The sequence below is a fragment of the Enhydra lutris genome, unplaced genomic scaffold (genome assembly GCF_002288905.1).
Source record: "Enhydra lutris kenyoni isolate GAN:26980312 unplaced genomic scaffold, ASM228890v2 scaffoldscaffold77, whole genome shotgun sequence".
Taxonomy (NCBI): Eukaryota; Metazoa; Chordata; class Mammalia; order Carnivora; family Mustelidae; genus Enhydra; species Enhydra lutris.
Genome location: NW_019154161.1, coordinates 1,481,992 through 1,498,597, shown reverse-complemented (window position 1 = coordinate 1,498,597; position 16,606 = coordinate 1,481,992). Strand labels below are relative to the sequence as shown.

Below are 16,606 nucleotides of genomic sequence, written 5' to 3'. Positions count from 1 at the left end.
GTTTAATTTAATTTAAGCTTTAGAAGCTTAATTTAAAGCTTCTAATTTGACGTTCCAGGTCAAGGGTCAGAATTTTTTTTTTTAGAGGGCCAGATAGCAAATATTTTAGGGTTTGTAAGCTGTAAGGACCCTAGGAACTATTCAACTCTGTGTTTGTAGTGCAAATGTAGCCATAGCCTTTCCACAAATGAACTAATGTGGTTGTGTTCCAACAAAATTTTATTTGCGAAAGCAGACAACCCACGGTGTATAGTTTTCTAACCTCTATTCCAGGCTGTTTTCAAATTTACCCAGTCTACTTCTGCATCTCCATATCCCGACCCATCAATCCCTCACGCCGTTCTCTAAGCGCTCCCATGTTTGTGAATTCCTCACCATCTTTGTGCATCCACATCCTTTTTCCAGGAAGACCCGTCACCAGATCCTCATCTGTCTGGCACCCTCGTATCCTTCAAAATAAACTTGAAAATAGATGTCAGGTTTGAGAAGGTTGGTGGAGGCAAGCAGGAAGTTGTAATCCTCCTCCTCGAAAGCCCAATATTTTATTTAAAAATCAACTTAAATAAAAACAGCCCTACCTCCACCAGTAGCATCAAAACCATGACAGGGATAAAGCATAAGGCCATAAGATCATAATACGACTCCTAAAAACAAATGGGAGGTTCTGGTGTGGTGTAAAAAAAAAATGTTTGGGACCTAACTCTCCCTTCCCTACATCCAAGAGGGACAGCTGTCAGACTTCTGTTTATGATAATGTCAGGCTGGGTGACATGAGCCAACCATCTGTTGAAAACATAAAAAGTTGATTGTTAGAGGGACCATGAGAGACTATGGGCTCTGAGAAACAAACTGAGGATTTTGGAGGGGAGGGGATGGGGGGTTAGGTCAGCCTGATGGTGGGTATTAAGGAGGGCACGTATTGCATGGAGCATTGGGTATGGTGCATAAACAATGAATCTTGGAACACTGAAAAAATAAAATTAAATTAAAAAAATAAAAAATAAAAAAATAATAAACTTAAAAAAATAAGTAAATAAATAAAAATTTTTTAAAGGAAAAAAAATTAATGGTTAGACTTTCAATCGAAACAAGTTGTCATCAACACATTGTTCCCTGCTCCTCCCTCTACTTGCAACTAGAAACCCTGTAAATGGTGCAAGAAACAAAGGAGAATTCTGGAATACAGTAAGAAGAAAGTGAGTTGGTTTAGGCCCCTAGAGCTAGGGGACTAACACAGAAGGAGAGCATCTCAGTCCTCCCATCCAACAGAGGAAAGACACTCAGACCCATCATTTCCCAAATTCCGAGAGACAGAAGGCAGCTAGGTAGGGACATTTTTCTCCCGGTTGGAAGGGAGCCCTTTTAACAATCAGGCAGGCCCAGTGCCCCCAGCAAGGGGGATCAATTGCAGCCAGAAATGCGTGTCCAAGAAACACCTTCTCCATCAGACTTGAGATATCTTCTCCTGCCCAGAGGCACTGGAGCAGGAGAACAGAAAGGGAGAACGGGATCCAGGCATACTGTCTAATATTCCTGACCCTGACCTTAAATTTTCTCTTTTGTCAAATGTGAAGACTAGCCTCCTCACTTTCAGAAGTGTGTGTGTGTGTGTGTGTGTGTGTGTGTGTGTGTGTGTGTGTGTGATGAAGCAAGCTATTTAAAGGAGGAGTACAGAGGCGCCTGGGCGGCTCAGTGGTTTAAAGCCTCTACCTCCCATTCAGGTCATGGTCCCAAGGTCCTGGGATTGAGCCCCGCATCAGGCTCTCTGTTCAGAAGGGAGCCTTCTTCCCCCCTCTCTCTCTGCCTGCCTCTCTGCCTACTTGTGATCTCTGTCTGTCAAAAAAAATAAATAAAATCTTAAAAAAAATAAAGGAGCAGTACAAGAGGCCAGTAAGCAGAGGACCTTAGCAAGAAGGCTCACATAGAAGGGACAGGCAGTCATCATCCACAGGAGGAACAATGCCTGAGAATGAACAGGAGAGGTGGCAGGTGAAGAGAGAGGAGGCCATCACTGCCCACTCCTGATTGTTTCTCTGGCTCCATCCATCCCCACCCTTTTCCCCTCCTGGCCCCAAATCCAGTCATAAGCATCTGGGTCCTCCCTGCTGCTGAGCTGGGAGGTACCTGAGCTCAAAGCATGACCCTGTTTCAGCACCACGGACAGTACCAACCCCCCTCGGGACCACCACCCCACCTGAGACTCTACAGGAGTCAGTGTCTCCTGGAGAGTCAGTGGATGGAGAGCCCCCAGAATGCCAACAATTTATCAGCCCCCAGTGCAGAGTGGGAGGAGCCTACAGAAGGGTCTGGTGATATCCTAAGTCAATGATGCTGGTCAGGGGTGTCTGGGACCTCATAGGATGTGCTTCCCTCCTCAGACTTGGGCTCTTTGTTCCCAGAAGGTGTTAACCAAGGATTGGGTGTTGTCCTGAGGTGAGGTTTAGGCATGGGTGGCCCCAGTAATTAGATGGAATAACAAGGCCAGTCTTGGGACATTGTTGGCAAGAAAGTAGTGATCACTCAAAGAGGGAGTCCTTATGGCATTTAGAGCTTTTGTAAGACCTTTGGAGAAATAACGTTTCCATTCAGCTTTGTAACTGTCTTCCTACCAAGCCTGAATAACTTCAAGATTTTTTTTTCTTTCTGCATTTGAATTGATTTTCACTCTTTCAGTCTGGGATGGGTTTTTCCTCTTTCCATGTTTTCTCACATTTCTGTCTAGAGCCTTCCTGTCCCCTGATAGGTGGTCTCAACCACTCCAAGGGTCCCACCTCTGCCCAGGTGATTCTTTCAGTTACTAGCCCATGCTGTCTTGAGCCCCAGAGCTGCTAAGTGGAAGGAAGGCTGGGTCCTGTTAATAGGACTGGAAACAGGAAATTCATGCCCATCCAACATCCCTCCATTTCTGTTCCTCCATTTCTGGTCCTTCTCTGCTCAGGATCACCTGCATGGGGGCTGACTTCCACCAACCCCCTCCCCTATGGTCCCTCCAGTATCTACTACACCAAGTGATCAGATTCCTCCCAGGCAACCCTTTATCTGAGTCCCCCCAGCACAAAAACAGGGTTCACCATTGATCACCCCCAGAGCCAATATTCTGCAGGACACTGACTTCATTTGGCTTTTCCCTGATGAGGTTGGAAACCTCTAGAAAAGGAAGGATGAGAAAAACTTGAGCTGCTTTGGGGTGCCTGGGTGGCTTAGTTAGTTAAGCAACTGCCCTTGGCTCAGGTCATGCTCCTGGAGTCCCCAAATCAAGTCCCACATTGGGCTCCCTGCTCAGCAGGGAGTCTGCTTTTCCCTCAGACCTCTCCCGTCTCATGCTCTCTCTCTTTCAAATAAATAAATAATTTTTTTAGCTGCTTTGTCTCTTAGGATAAGGAAAAGTCCTGGATATGGGAGTCCAAAGGGAGGAGCCAGGCATAAGAGCACTGTGCCCATTGTCTCCTAAACTTCTCTCCCCATCCCTAACCCACCTTCACACAGTAGGAAAGCACTTTGCTGATTTTCCCCAGCCCCTACACAAAAAAAATAGATAAACAAATTTTTGTTTACCTGTCACTTCTGGTCTTCCAAACTATTTCCTATAGTTGTAAGTGAGTAGATGCAAGGAGAGAAAAGTCACCTATATGTAACTTTTTTTTTTTTACCAGAATTAAAACAGTACTTTATGCAAGATTCTGCTATTTGTGTGTTCGCCTTTATGTAAATACTGCCACTTGACACGTATTTATCACCTACTCTGAAATTTGTCGTTATTGTGTACAAAGCGAGTCTGCACTGCTTGTAAGAAATGCACATTCTTGCTTCCAAGGACTCACTTTCTATCTTGGAAACATAAATACACAGTCAAGGAAATTCATCTTCTCACCCTCTCTCTGCCCATCCCCAATCTGTTTTCCATAGAGAAGCCGGAGGGAATTCTAAAAACCCAAGAGTCATTTTCAGCTTCTAACCCTCCAGTAGTTCCCAGTTGTTCAAGCAGAAATAGCAAAATCCTTTAACATGAACTCAAGCTGCTACATGAACCATCTTATTTGGCTAAGGGGGCAGGGACCGGGTTCTAATGCCTAGAACACACCACAAGACAAAAAGCCAACACATGCACAGAGGTGCAAATGAATTTGTTTGTTTATTCTATTAAAGGAAGATTTTTTCTGAAGGCAATATCATGACCTTTATAGATATAAAATAAATATGTGTTAAAGATTTTTTATTGTGGCAAAAACACATACCATCAGATCTATCCTCTTAACAAGTTTTTAAGTGTACACCAGTGTTAACTGTAAGTACTGTGTTGTACAGAGGATCTCTAGAACTTTTTCAACTTGCAGGACTGAAACTTCATACCCATTGAATAGAAACTCCCCATTTTATTTATTTAACTCATTACAAACAAGGGAATGAGACAGAAATTAAAGATGCCCAAATTTGTGTGGAATAAGGGAATATTGAAATGAATTTGTGGATGCATGTAAAAGTGGCTTGGAAGGGGGATTTAAGTCCCCTCCCCAAGGAGACAGAATGTATGTGTATGTCTTTGGACAAGAATTATTTGCATTGCTATTAGTTATCTATAAATTATAGCATTTAAAATGGTTCAAAGGTAATAAAATGTTAAACTCAGATAATCCCAGATGGGTATGTTCTAAAGAATATATACTTTTTCACTGTGGACAACCAGAAATCTTATTTTGATTATCCTAAATATCCTTATAATTCTTTTTTTTAAATAAAGATTTCATTTTTAAGTTATATGTACACCCAACATGACACTCAAACCCCCACTCCAAGATCAAGAGTCACATGCTCTAGCGACCAAGCCAGCCAGGCATCCCAATATCCTTACAACTCTCCTTTTTTTAAAAGATTTTATTTATTTATTTGACAGAGAGAGTGAGAGAGCACAAACAGAGGGAGCAACAGGCAGAGGGAGAGGGAGAAGCAGACTCTCTGCTGAGCAGGGAGCCCAATGTGGGTCTCAATCCCAGCACCCTGGGATCATGACCTGAGCCTAAGGCAGATGCTTAACCGACTGAGCCACCCAGGCACCCCTATCCTTACAATTCTTAAAGTACATATTCATTGATCACCTAGTGTATGCCAAGCATTTTTCTAGCCAGGGTGGATTCAGCAGGAGAGACAGACAAAGAATAATTAAGCAGATTATATTTTAGGCTGATTTGTGATAAAGAGTTTGAAGAAAAATGAAAGAAAAAGATACAGAGAGAATATGAAATGGATTATAGTTTTCAATATGTTGTCCACGGATGTTGTCATTGGGAAACTGACATTTGAGTGTGCACACATATGCACACGCACGTGCCACAGGCACTTTAAGCAGACATGCATGAGTAATTCAGATATGCACACACAGAGGACACAGACCTACAGACACACGTATACTTCAGACACACAGACACACACACAGAGACAGACACACCTCCAAACACACACAGAGAAATCACACACATATATATATACAGACATACCTCAGGCATGCACATAACGGACCACAAACCCTGAACACACACATATATGTACACAGACCAAAGAAATACACACACACCACAGACACGCATAGAGACTGCAGACACAAACACACATGCACCTACACGGATACACAGGCCAAAGACACACAAACACAACAGATACACTCATATATCACTTCCACCACAGCCACACAAGGTGAGGTGTTAGCCATTGGCTCCTCACACTGGGAGCTTTGCCCTGGGAAGACTGGGGCCCTGGTTCTCTGGCCAAACAGATGAATAGACCAAGGTTAGTCTTACTTCAGCTCCCAGGACCCACCACTCAACAGATGGGAGACAGGTGCTCAGGGTGCAGGAGGACAGGCTCAGTCAGCAGAGGGGCCAGCTGGAGCAGAGGCCCACGGAGACCGTCCTGACCTGGGGAGAGAAGGGGAAGTATGTTCAGCTAAGTAAGAGCAAGGCAGAGATCAGAGCACAGAAGAGCAGCAGGTGTTTCCCTCCAATTACCAAGCCTGTCCCTTCCTTTCTCCTCCATCCTTGGAGTGGCCCCATCCTACAGACTGTCCACTGGCCACTGTGTGGACTGTGTCCAGCGTGGGCCAGACCAGCCTGCACAGAGCACTAGACATGTGTGAACACATCTGCCTTCTTGAAAATCCCATGTGTTGGTTTATTGGGGTTAACATAAAGTACACTGACCCCGCAGCTTAGTTAACAGAAGTTCATTTCTCAGAACTCTGGAAGCTAGACATTGTGGGCAGAACAGGCTCCTTCGCAATCCTCTCTCCTTGGTTTGTAGATGGCTGGTTCCCCCTTGTGCTCATGTGGTCTCTTGTTTGTGCAGGTCTCTGTCCTAATCCCCTCCTCCTCCTCTTCCTCCTCCTCCTCCTCCTCCTCCTCCTCCTCCTCCTCCTCCTCCTCCTCCTCCTCTTCTTCTTCTTCTTCTTCTTCTTCTTCTTCTTCTTCTTCTTCTTCTTCTTCTAGGATTTTATTTATTTATTCTGAGAGTGAGAGAGAGAGCACATGCAGGGGGAGCGGCAGGCAGAGGGAGAAGCAGACTCCCCACTGAGCAGGGAGCCTGATGTGGGGCTCAATTCCAGGACATTTAACTGACTGAACTACATAGGGGCCCCTCCTAATCCCCTGTTCTTATAAAGGCACCGTCTTGCTGGAGTGGAGCTCACCCCAATGGCCTCATTTTACTTTAATGATCTCCTTAAAGACCCTATGTCCAAAGATAGTCATATTTGGAGGTACTGACGTTTGAAAATGAACATATGAAATTTAGGGTGACACAACTCAGCCCATAACACCTTGTGAATATAGGCCTCCAGCTATGCACAGAATTAGACCCCTTCCCAAGGCAGCACAGTGAGCATCTGGTACGCATGATCTCTTCGTGGGAGGCCACAGACGAAGGAGCCCTAGGACACAGCTGGCCAGCAGGACCTTCTTACCAAAAGCAGGAATATGAAGGACCACTGAGGAATGGGCAGGGCCAGACATTTGACGTGTAAGATGGCCACACCCAAGTCTGTGGAAAATGCCCACCACTGTCCTCATATTCTCCCACAGATAAGAGCTGGGTACTGCGATCCCTCCATGTGACTGCTGGGGAAACTGAGCCTTGGAGGGGAGGAGGGCCAGGCACGCCTGGGCATTCTCCCTCAATGTCACGCAGTGCTATCATCTTGCTGCAAATGCCCAGCTCTCAGGTGTGGTCCAATGTGGGCGACACCTGGGGTGCCTGGAGCAGAAGGCTGTGAGCCGACCAGCAAGCCCTGGAACACCTGGGAGTCCTGGTCCCTGTCCACTCTGGCCATTCATACCTGGGAACTCACCTCCTAGCTGCCCAGAGCAATGGTGTTCCTACAAGCCCCTGTCTGTGCTTCTGCCAGCTCACACTGTACCAACAGGAGCTGCCACAGCCTGGAGTTTCTCTGTCCCCTTGAGTGTTAGGGGAGTTTTTAAGAACAGAGATGGGGTCTGTCCTTCTCCACTTTGACTCCACGGCCCTGAAAGGAGATGTTCATGATGCAGGTGTCGTGCTCACTCATTAATTACACATCAATCACTTCCCTTGTCCACAGTGGGGAGGTAGCCCCACCTTTCATGCCTCAAGGTTCCCCTGCTCACCCCTCCTGCATCCCACATCTGGCAGGACTGAACATCCAGGGTTTCTAGAAGCTGTAATTGGCCAGGTAGTCCCTGCCTTCCTGGTGGGAATGGAGGCTGCAGATAGGGACTGGGGGGTGGTGGGTGGCTGGGACCCCATCTGGAAAGTAGAAGTTGTTAGTCTCCAAAGTCCATGCTGTCATCGACTGGGTCCCAGCACCAACTTCCTCTTCTGTGGCCAGTCACTTTTCAAACATTAGCCTTGGCCCTCCTATTCGGGCTTCCTCTCTGTCCTGTGGCAACTCCATGACTCTCACCCCAAAGATGCTGCCGCTGCTGCTGTCCCTGCTGTGGGCAGGTGAGTGGGCCAAGGGGAGGGGGCCCAGGGGACTGGAGTTGCCACTCACCTTCAATTCTCCACAGGGTCCCTGGCTCAGTATGCAACATACCAGATGCAGGTGCAGGAGTTCCTGACGGTGCAGGAGGGCCTGTGCCTCTCCGTACCCTGCCGCTTCTCCTACCCCCGCCAATACACTAATAATGACCCAGCTTATGGCTACTGGTTCCGGGAAGGGGCCAATTCACACCACGATGCTCTAGTGGCCACAAACAACCCAGGTCGTAAAGTGCAGGAGGAGACCCAGGACCGATTCCGCCTCCTCGGGGACCCCCGGGCCTATGACTGCTCCCTGGACATCAGAGATGCACAGAGAAGGGACTCGGGGACATTCTTCTTTAGGGTGGAGAGAGGGTCTTCTGTGAGATATAATTACTTGCAGAATCAGCTCTCCGTGTTTGTGACAGGTAAGGAATGGGCTTCAGGAGAGGACACATGTCCCATGCATGGATCCTGAGGGCTCCTGGGGCAGGGCTGGGAAGGGACCCCCTGATCTCCATCCTGGCTGGGGAGGAGACAGCTGGCTTGGGGTGGAGGCTGCTTCTAGGGGCACACTCAGGGTCCCACTGCAGGATCTCTCTCTCTCCTGCTCAGCTCTGACACAGACACCTGACATCCACATCCAGGGGCCCCTAGAATCTGGCCACCCCAAGAACATTACCTGTAGTGTGCCATGGGCCTGTGAGAAGGGGACACCCCCCACCTTCTCCTGGATCGGAGTTGCCCTCCCCTCCTGGGGCTCCAAGGCTCCCCACCCCCCCGAGCTCACTCTCACCCCGAGGCCCCAGGACCACGGCACCAACCTCACCTGTCGAGTGACCTTCCCCGGAGCTGGTGTGAGCACGGAGAGGACTGTCCAGCTCAACGTGTCCTGTGAGTGCCAGACCAGGATGCCAGGGTCCCTGAGGGCTGTGGGTATTGGGGAGGCAGGGTCTCGAATCCTGGGGAGGAAGGAAAGAAAACACCAGACTCCACCCCTTTCCCATTTCTGAAGTTTCTGGGGGAAAAGGGCCAACACCGACTTTCCTGCCTCTGAAGACAATTGTGTCTATCTGTTCAGACGCACCCCAGAACCTGACCATCAGTGTGTTCCGAAGAGAAGGTACAGGTAGGGTACAATCTCTCATCTTGGGCTGTGGTGCAAATGGCATCTGTCTCCATCCTTCAGAGCAGAGCTGGGGTTTCAGAACTCAGGTGGGAGAAAGGCTCAGGTGTGGGGGCAGCAGAGGTGGGGAGCAGCCCACTGGCTCCTCAGGGTACAAACTGGTTTCTCCCCACCGCTGACCCTGCTCTCAAGGGTACTGCATGACCTCTGTGCCTGATGGGGGTGGCCGTCCCCAGTGTCCCAGCTACGTTCTCCCCCCAAATATCGCCTCATTCCCCTTAGGATCTGGACCCCACCTACTCCTGCAATTCCCTTCCACATCATAGTATTATAGTTTAAAACAGTAAACACAAAATGTGTCTTGGTCTGCTTGGGCTGCCATAACAAAATACCACAGACAGAGGGGCTTAAGCCTCAGACACTTATTCCTCACATTTCTGGAGGCAGGTTCAAGGTCAAGGTGCCAGCCGGTTTGGTTCCCAATGAGAGCTCACTTCTCGTAAACAGCTGCTTTCTGGCACTGTTTTCTCTCACACAACTAAAAAAAAGTGAGTTCTTTGGTGTCTCCTCTTACAAGAGCACTAATCCAGGGGCACCTGGGTGGCTCAGTTTGTTAAGTGTCTGCCTTTGGCTCAGGTCGTGATCCCACGGTCCTGAGATCAAGTCCGGCTTTGGGCTCCTTACTCAGTGACAGGCCTGCTTCTCCCTCTCCCTCTGCTGCTTCCTCTGCTTGTGCTCTCTCTCTCTCTGACAAATAAATAGATAAAATCTTTTTAAAAAAGAAAAAGAGCCCTGATACCTTCCAAGGCCCCTACTCTCATGACCTCACTTAACCCTAATCACCCTCAAAGACTCATCCAAATACCTCCAAATACCACCATGTTGGAGGGTAGGGCTTAGACACATGAGCTTAAAGAGAACACGATCCAGTCCCCAGCAAAATGGAGTAAGAATAAAATAGTCTTTGGCACCTGTGTACCTCCCCTTTGGTTATTTTTCCAAATACAATCTACATGTCTACATTTAAAAACACACACATACGTACACACCATGCTATATAACTCCTCTGCATCTCTATTATTTTTTAAGTTTTCATTCAAATTCCATTTAGTCAACATATAATGCAACATTAGTTTCAAGTGTATAATATAGTGATTCATCACTTCCATACCTCACCTGGTGCTCATCACAAGTGCCCTTCTCAATCTCCTTATTTCCCCCTTGCCCCTCTTCCTCCTCTCCAGGAAATGATCAGTTTGCTCTGTATAGTTAAGAGTCTGTTTCTTGATTTCTCTCTCTCTCTCTCTTTTTGCCTTTGCTCATTTGTTTTGTTTCTTAAATTCCACATATGTGTGAAATCACCTGGTGTTTGTCTTTCTTCCAGCTGACTTATTTCATTTAGCTATTATTTTTTTAAGAGTTATTTATTTATTTTAGAGAGAGAGCACGCACACATGCATTTGAGCTGGGGGAGAGGCAGAGGAAGAGGGAGAGAGAGAGAATCTTCAGGCAGACTCCCCACTGAGCCGAGAGCCCGACCATGCAGGGCTGGGCTTGGTCCCAGGACCCTGAAATCAAGACCTGAGCCTAAATCAAGATTTGGTCACTTAATTGGCTAAGCCATCCAGGTGCCCCTCACTTAGCTATTATTTTTTAATAAACTTTTCATGGTCGAGTAATTGTAGGTTTACATTGTACAGAGATTCTATAAAGCCCTTGTCTATCTTCCCTTGTCTTTAAAGTATTAACACCACCATGGTGCACTTGTCCCAACTAAGTAAGTGAGGTTGGTACATTACTTTCTCTATGAGTTTGTAGGAAAGCTTCTTCATTCTTACTGAGGACTCCACGGTCTTCCAATTAGAAGTATATTATACTGTGAACTACTTAAGGAGTCCCCATTGGTGGAGAGCCATGGTGTTTCCAGACTTTTGTTAAGGCAAATAATACAGCAACAAATAACTTGTATAAACATCTTCCATATGTGTGCATGCATCTGTAAGATAATTCCCTAGAAAAGTCCCAAATCAAGAGGTATGTTTGCAATTTCTACAGTTACTGCCGAATCATACTGCACAGAAGCCGTTGTTTTTATAATCTCAACCTGCTGAACATTTTAATCCTTGCTGATATCTTAAGTGAATTCACTGTCATTTTAACTTGAATAATCATTTTGTAAACAGGTTGTGTAGCTTTCATTATGCTTAAGAGTCATTTGTATTTCTTTGTGGATTTTTTCTTAATGATCCGAAGAAGCTCTTTTTACATGAAGGAGATCAGCTGTGTGTTACTTGAAAGGATTTATTTCCAGCCTAATAATGGCCCTTTGACTTAGCATATGGTGACTTTGTTAGACAAAAACATGGTTTTTTGAGGGAGGGGTTGCATTCAGTGACATACTGGAGTTGGTTCTCACTGGCTGCCAAGAGCCAATTGTGTCCATTCTGAATTTTCCCAATTCTGAGTTCAGTGACATTTAGTTGGGTGCTTGAAATCCACCAAGGGGGAAGTATTTACACCAAGGAAATTGGCAAATCAAGACTTTTTTTTCTCCCCTCCTCCTCCCCAATGAACTGGTTGTTAAACTGTTACTGTCTTTCCCCAATCTATTATTATTTTTGAATCCTCAGCAATGTCATATGTCAACACTCACTCAAGCCTTACAGACTGCCTGCTCTTCCCTGAGCATGCAGAGCCATTTCACACCTTAGCTGTGGCTACACTTTCTGTGCCAGCCTCCAGCAATGTCCTTCCATGCTAGCTTCTGGCCCCTCTCATGCTTCACTTTAGCCTCTCCTCCTCCAGGAAGCCCTCCATGCCCTGACAGTCTCACTGAATTCCCATCTTCAGGGTTCCCCCGAGCACAATGTACCCCCATCACAAAACACATCACACTGCTGTATGACACCTGATTCTGGGTATCTCACTCACAAGACTGTGAACTCTCAGAATAACTAAATTAGACAGGTCTTAGTGAACTTAGAGAAAGACAGAATGTACATGGGCCTCTGTACATGGGTGCTTGCTCTCAGTCCTGTCCCCTTCAGCTGACCCCATGATCATGGGGTTCAATCACGTGGTGGAAGAGAAGAAACAGATTTACATGATGTGAGGAAAAGAGACAGACAGAGAGAGAGAGAGAGAGAGAGAGAGAGAGAGAGAGAGGCAATACCCCCAGTGAGGACCAGGGCTTAGCTTTCTCTCTGTCTTGCCAGGACCTGAGGCTCTGGGCAATGGCTCGTCTCTCCCAGTCCAGGAGGGCCAGCCCCTGCGCCTGGTCTGCATCGATGACAGCAACCCTCCTGCCAGGGTGAGCTGGACCCGGGATAGCCTGACCCTGCAGCCTTCACAACCCTCAAATCCTGGGATCCTGGAGTTTCCCCGGGTGGAACTGGTGAACCACGGAAGATACGTCTGCCAAGCTCAGCACCTGTTGGGCTCCCTGGAAGCATCCGTGAGCCTCCTTGTGAAGAGTGAGTTGGGACATATCTGGGAAGGATGCCTGGGCCCTGGAGAGGGGGGCCTCCTCTGATCTCTCTGCTGTCTTCCCACAGCCCCCCTGAAGCTGTTTGGTCCCTCCTGCTCCTGGGAGGGCGAGGATATGCACTGCCACTGCTCTGCTCAATCCCAGCTGCCCCCTTCTGTGCACTGGTGGCTGGGGGAGGAGCTGCTGGAGGGGAACCACAGCAATGCCTCCTGGACCCTCACCTCCAGCTCTGTGGGGTCCTGGGCCAACAGCTCCCTGAGCCTCAGCGGGCCACTGGGCTCCAGCCTCAGACTCAGATGTGAGGCCTGGAATGCCCACGGGAAACAGAGCGCTGCTGTCCTGCTACTGCCAGGTCAGGGAGTTATGAAGGGCAATGCCCGGGGAAGGGGGTGCATGAATCAGGATCCTAGAAGACATTGAAGAGACAAGTGGCTCTGACTTGGGCAAAGGAGCACTAGAGGTCAGAGTCATCCGTAGGTTGAAGAGGGGAGGGATTGAGGGAAGGGCCAGGGGAACAGGAGGCTGGGGTCACATAGAGGGGTGGGGGACAAAGGAGCCAGTCCTGGGTAGCTGTGGGCACACCCCTGGGTCATGGATTCCAGAAGGCTGGGTGCTCAGGTGCCTGCTTAGCAGGACTGGAGTTTACCCCAAGGTCTCTTATCTGCAGGGAGACCAGGGGCCAGGACGGGTGTGATTCAGAGGGCCATCTGGGGAGCTGGTGTCACAACCCTGCTTGCTCTCTGTCTCTGCCTCATCATCTTCTTCACGTGAGTGCGGGCTCTGCTTTGAGTGAAGGCCTCCTGAGGTTGGGTGACCCAAAGAATCTCCCAAACTCGAAGCCCAGAGCTAAAGAAACCTGGGGAAGTGATGCAGCCAGAGGGGACACAAGTTGTTCAAGTGGCATCAGGAATCTAGCCTCCTGACATAGAGGCCGGGAGTGGTCTGTTCCCCACACGGGGTTCCCACTCTCAGGGAGAAGAGAACATGCATTCTCCTCCTAGTCTCTGTAGCCAGACGGCAGCCTTCATGCCCTGCCTCAGTCACTCATCCTTCCAGGCTTCCAGCTGTGAGCAGCCAGGCTGAAAGGCTCTGATCTCTCCCCTCAGAGTGAAGACCTACAAGCAGAAGTCAACCAGGAAAGCAGCGTGCAGGGATGGCGTCCATCCAGCCTCAAATACGGTCTCCCAGGTGAGTGGCTGGGGCATCTCTTTCTATCTGGTGTCCCACCTGGACACCTCTCTTGGGATGGACCATGGGGTGGCTCACTCAGCATGCTAAAAGATGAGTCCATCATGGACCCTCCAAATTTGGTCCTCCCTCGGGATTTCTGGCTGGGCTCAACTCAGAGACCCGAGAGCCCCCTTTTCTTCTCCCCTCCCCTCCATCAGCAAGACCCAGTAATGGGCCAAGTTCCACCCATTTCCCTTTCAGCAAAGTTTCTTTTTCCATTTAGCCCCTTCCCTGCTGAGCCCTCGCTGTCTCCCTCCTGGGACACTTTCTGTGCCTTACCTCCATGACGCCACCTCTCCACCTCACCTCCCAAGCTTTGGGCAAGAAATTCCCCAAATACCTGTGACCCCACTGTCTGAATCAGCATGGTTCAACAGAAAAATAATATGAACCATGTACATGACTAAAATTTACTAATGGCCACATTTAAAAAGTAGAAAGAAGTATGAGATCAGTTTTAATGTAATATATTATTTAACCCAATATATTCAAAATATCATTTCACCATCATATCATCAGAATCAATGTATAGATTATTAATGAGATAGTCTGAATTATTCTTCCTCTCCTCCTTCCCCTCCTTCTCCTTCTTCTTCTCTTCCTCTCCTTCTTCTTCTTTTTCTCCTTCTTCTTCTTCTTCTTCCCCTTCTTCCTCTTCCTCTTACCCTTTCCCTTCCCTTTCCCCTTCTTCGTCCTCCTCTCCCCCCCCCTTCTTCTTCTTCTCATACTAAGTCTTTGAAATCCAGGGTATGTTTCACACTCATGGCACACCTCTGCTCAGAATCTCCATGTTTCATGTACTCAGTAACCACATGTGGCTAGGAGCTACCATATTGGACATGTAGTCCAGTTTCCTTGGTCTGGTGTTCCGTGATCTGTCCTCTGCTGAGCTCTCCAGCCCACTTCCTTCCCCTGCCCACAAAAGTAGCTCCTTAATCCCAGGCAGGGCTCGTTTTCTGTAACTTTGTGCCGTTGCACGCATGATTTCCTTTGACCCTCCTCATTTGCACTGGCCAGATCCCTAATTCACCTTTTACGCTCCAGTTTGAATATCCCCCTGCCCTAGGCAGGCAGACTGTCACCATGCCTCCCTGTAATAATCACAGGCATGTTCCCAGCATCGTGTGAGCCCCTGGGTCGATGCTGCTTCTGTGCACCAGATCATAAGTTACAATTTTATCATGTGTGTGTGTGTGTGTGTGTGTGTGTGTGTGTGTGTGTGTGACAATTTGGTACTGTCTCTTTTCCCTGATAGGCTGTTTGAGGTCAGAGATTGTGTGTGCTGAAGAGTTTCTTGACCTTGCTTACTCTGTTTTAATGTCTATAAAATGGGGATAACAGTTATACCATCCACAGGGGAGTGGGGGGAGTTGTAAGGATTCAATGCCATCATGACAAAAATTTGTTAAAGATACAATGAATGAATGAGTGAATGAATGAATGGATGGATGAATGCTCAGGAAATGGGCATGAAGTGGATAAATGAGTAAGTGCACCTCAGCCCCCTCTTCCCTTCTCCAGACCCAAAGGGCAGCTCCAATGCCTTTCCTTCAGGATCACTTGAGCAAACACTGCTCAGACAGCCCCTCAGACCACCTGCCCCCAGCTGCGGCCACCTCCCCCTCAGAGAAGGAGCAGGAGCTCTACTACGCCAGCCTCAGCTTCCACGGGCTGAAGTCACACAACTTTCAGAACCAGGAGACCACTGAGTATGCAGAGATCAAGATCCAGAAATGATGACCCCAATCTGATCCCTGCCTCCAGGAGGGCCAGCTCTGACCGGAGCCTGGACAGGACATTTATGAAGAAACACATAGCAGACACTGATTCCTTAGGAGCTGACAGCCCTCAGAGCCAAAGTTTATAAATTGGAATGTGACACTTCTTAGAGTGGCAGAAAATCACAAATTCCTGATTTCAAACATCAGGTGAGGCACTTCACCTCCCTATGCCTCCCTGTGTTCCCTCCTCTGTGAAATGGGGAATAATAATCATCAGGTACATTGTTCAGTGGGGAAAAATGCACCATTGGCATTGTTAAGCATATCCTTATGTGTTAAGTTTACCTCAGGATGGAGGGAGAGATCAGCTTTTGAACATGTATTATTTTGTCTTTTGTTTTCTTTTTCTTTGTATTATTTTTAAAAGTAAATATATTTCTGAATGTAACTCTGGCAGGAGTAGATATTTCCCAATACAAGTGTCTAATGAAGGATTCATTCACAGTATAAAAAGAATATATAAGAATCTTCCAAAAATCAGTAAGAAAAAGGCACACAACCTAATAAAAAAGCAAGATATTCAAAGGGCCCATAGGCATATAGAAAGGTGTTTAATGTCAGTAGCTTTCAAGAAAATGCAAGTAAAGACCCCAGGGCTAGGTCACTGCACAGCCACCACTATGATTAAAATAGTAAAAATGGTATCAAGAACATCAAGTGTTGAAGACACTATACCAAGTGAAATAAGCCATCACCAAAAGACAAACACGGCGTGAGTCCAGTTATATGAAGTATCTAAAGTAACCAAATTCTTAGAAACAGAAGGTAGAGGGGACCCATGGGAGGGAAAACAAGAAACGGCTTTCAATAGGTAGGGTTTCAGTTCTGCAAGATGAACACTTCCTAGAGCTTAATAATGTACATGTAGTTAACGCTACTGTACCACACACTTAAAAATATTTAAGATGATAAAATTTATGTTTTTTTAAGCTACAATAAAAAGGAGTACTTTAAAAAAAAAAACCCGTTATTTAAAACGGGGTTGGGGATGTGGATGGA

General features: G+C 47.3%; 1 protein-coding gene across 1 annotated transcript; it reads left to right on the top strand.

Moving 5' to 3' along the window:
* The first annotated feature begins 7,913 nt into the window (after positions 1-7,913).
* On the top strand, positions 7,914-15,563 carry LOC111160634 (sialic acid-binding Ig-like lectin 13). The gene is made up of 9 exons (XM_022523861.1): positions 7,914-7,965; positions 8,031-8,411; positions 8,599-8,877; positions 9,065-9,112; positions 12,325-12,582; positions 12,664-12,948; positions 13,264-13,363; positions 13,703-13,784; positions 15,348-15,563. Exons 1-9 carry the CDS (start codon positions 7,914-7,916, stop codon positions 15,561-15,563), a joined length of 1,701 nt encoding a protein of 566 aa, XP_022379569.1.
* The last annotated feature ends 1,043 nt before the right edge of the window (positions 15,564-16,606 follow it).

What these genes read in the sequence shown, in the direction of transcription:
- LOC111160634 (XM_022523861.1), top strand. Translation starts at nt 7,914, where the DNA reads ATGACTCTCACCCCAAAGATGCTGCCGCTGCTGCTGTCCCTGCTGTGG. An exon ending in GCTCTCCGTGTTTGTGACAG is followed by an intron (nt 8,412 to 8,598) that starts GTAAGGAATGGG and finishes TCTCCTGCTCAG; the next exon opens with CTCTGACACAGACACCTGAC. An exon ending in CGTGAGCCTCCTTGTGAAGA is followed by an intron (nt 12,583 to 12,663) that starts GTGAGTTGGGAC and finishes GTCTTCCCACAG; the next exon opens with CCCCCCTGAAGCTGTTTGGT.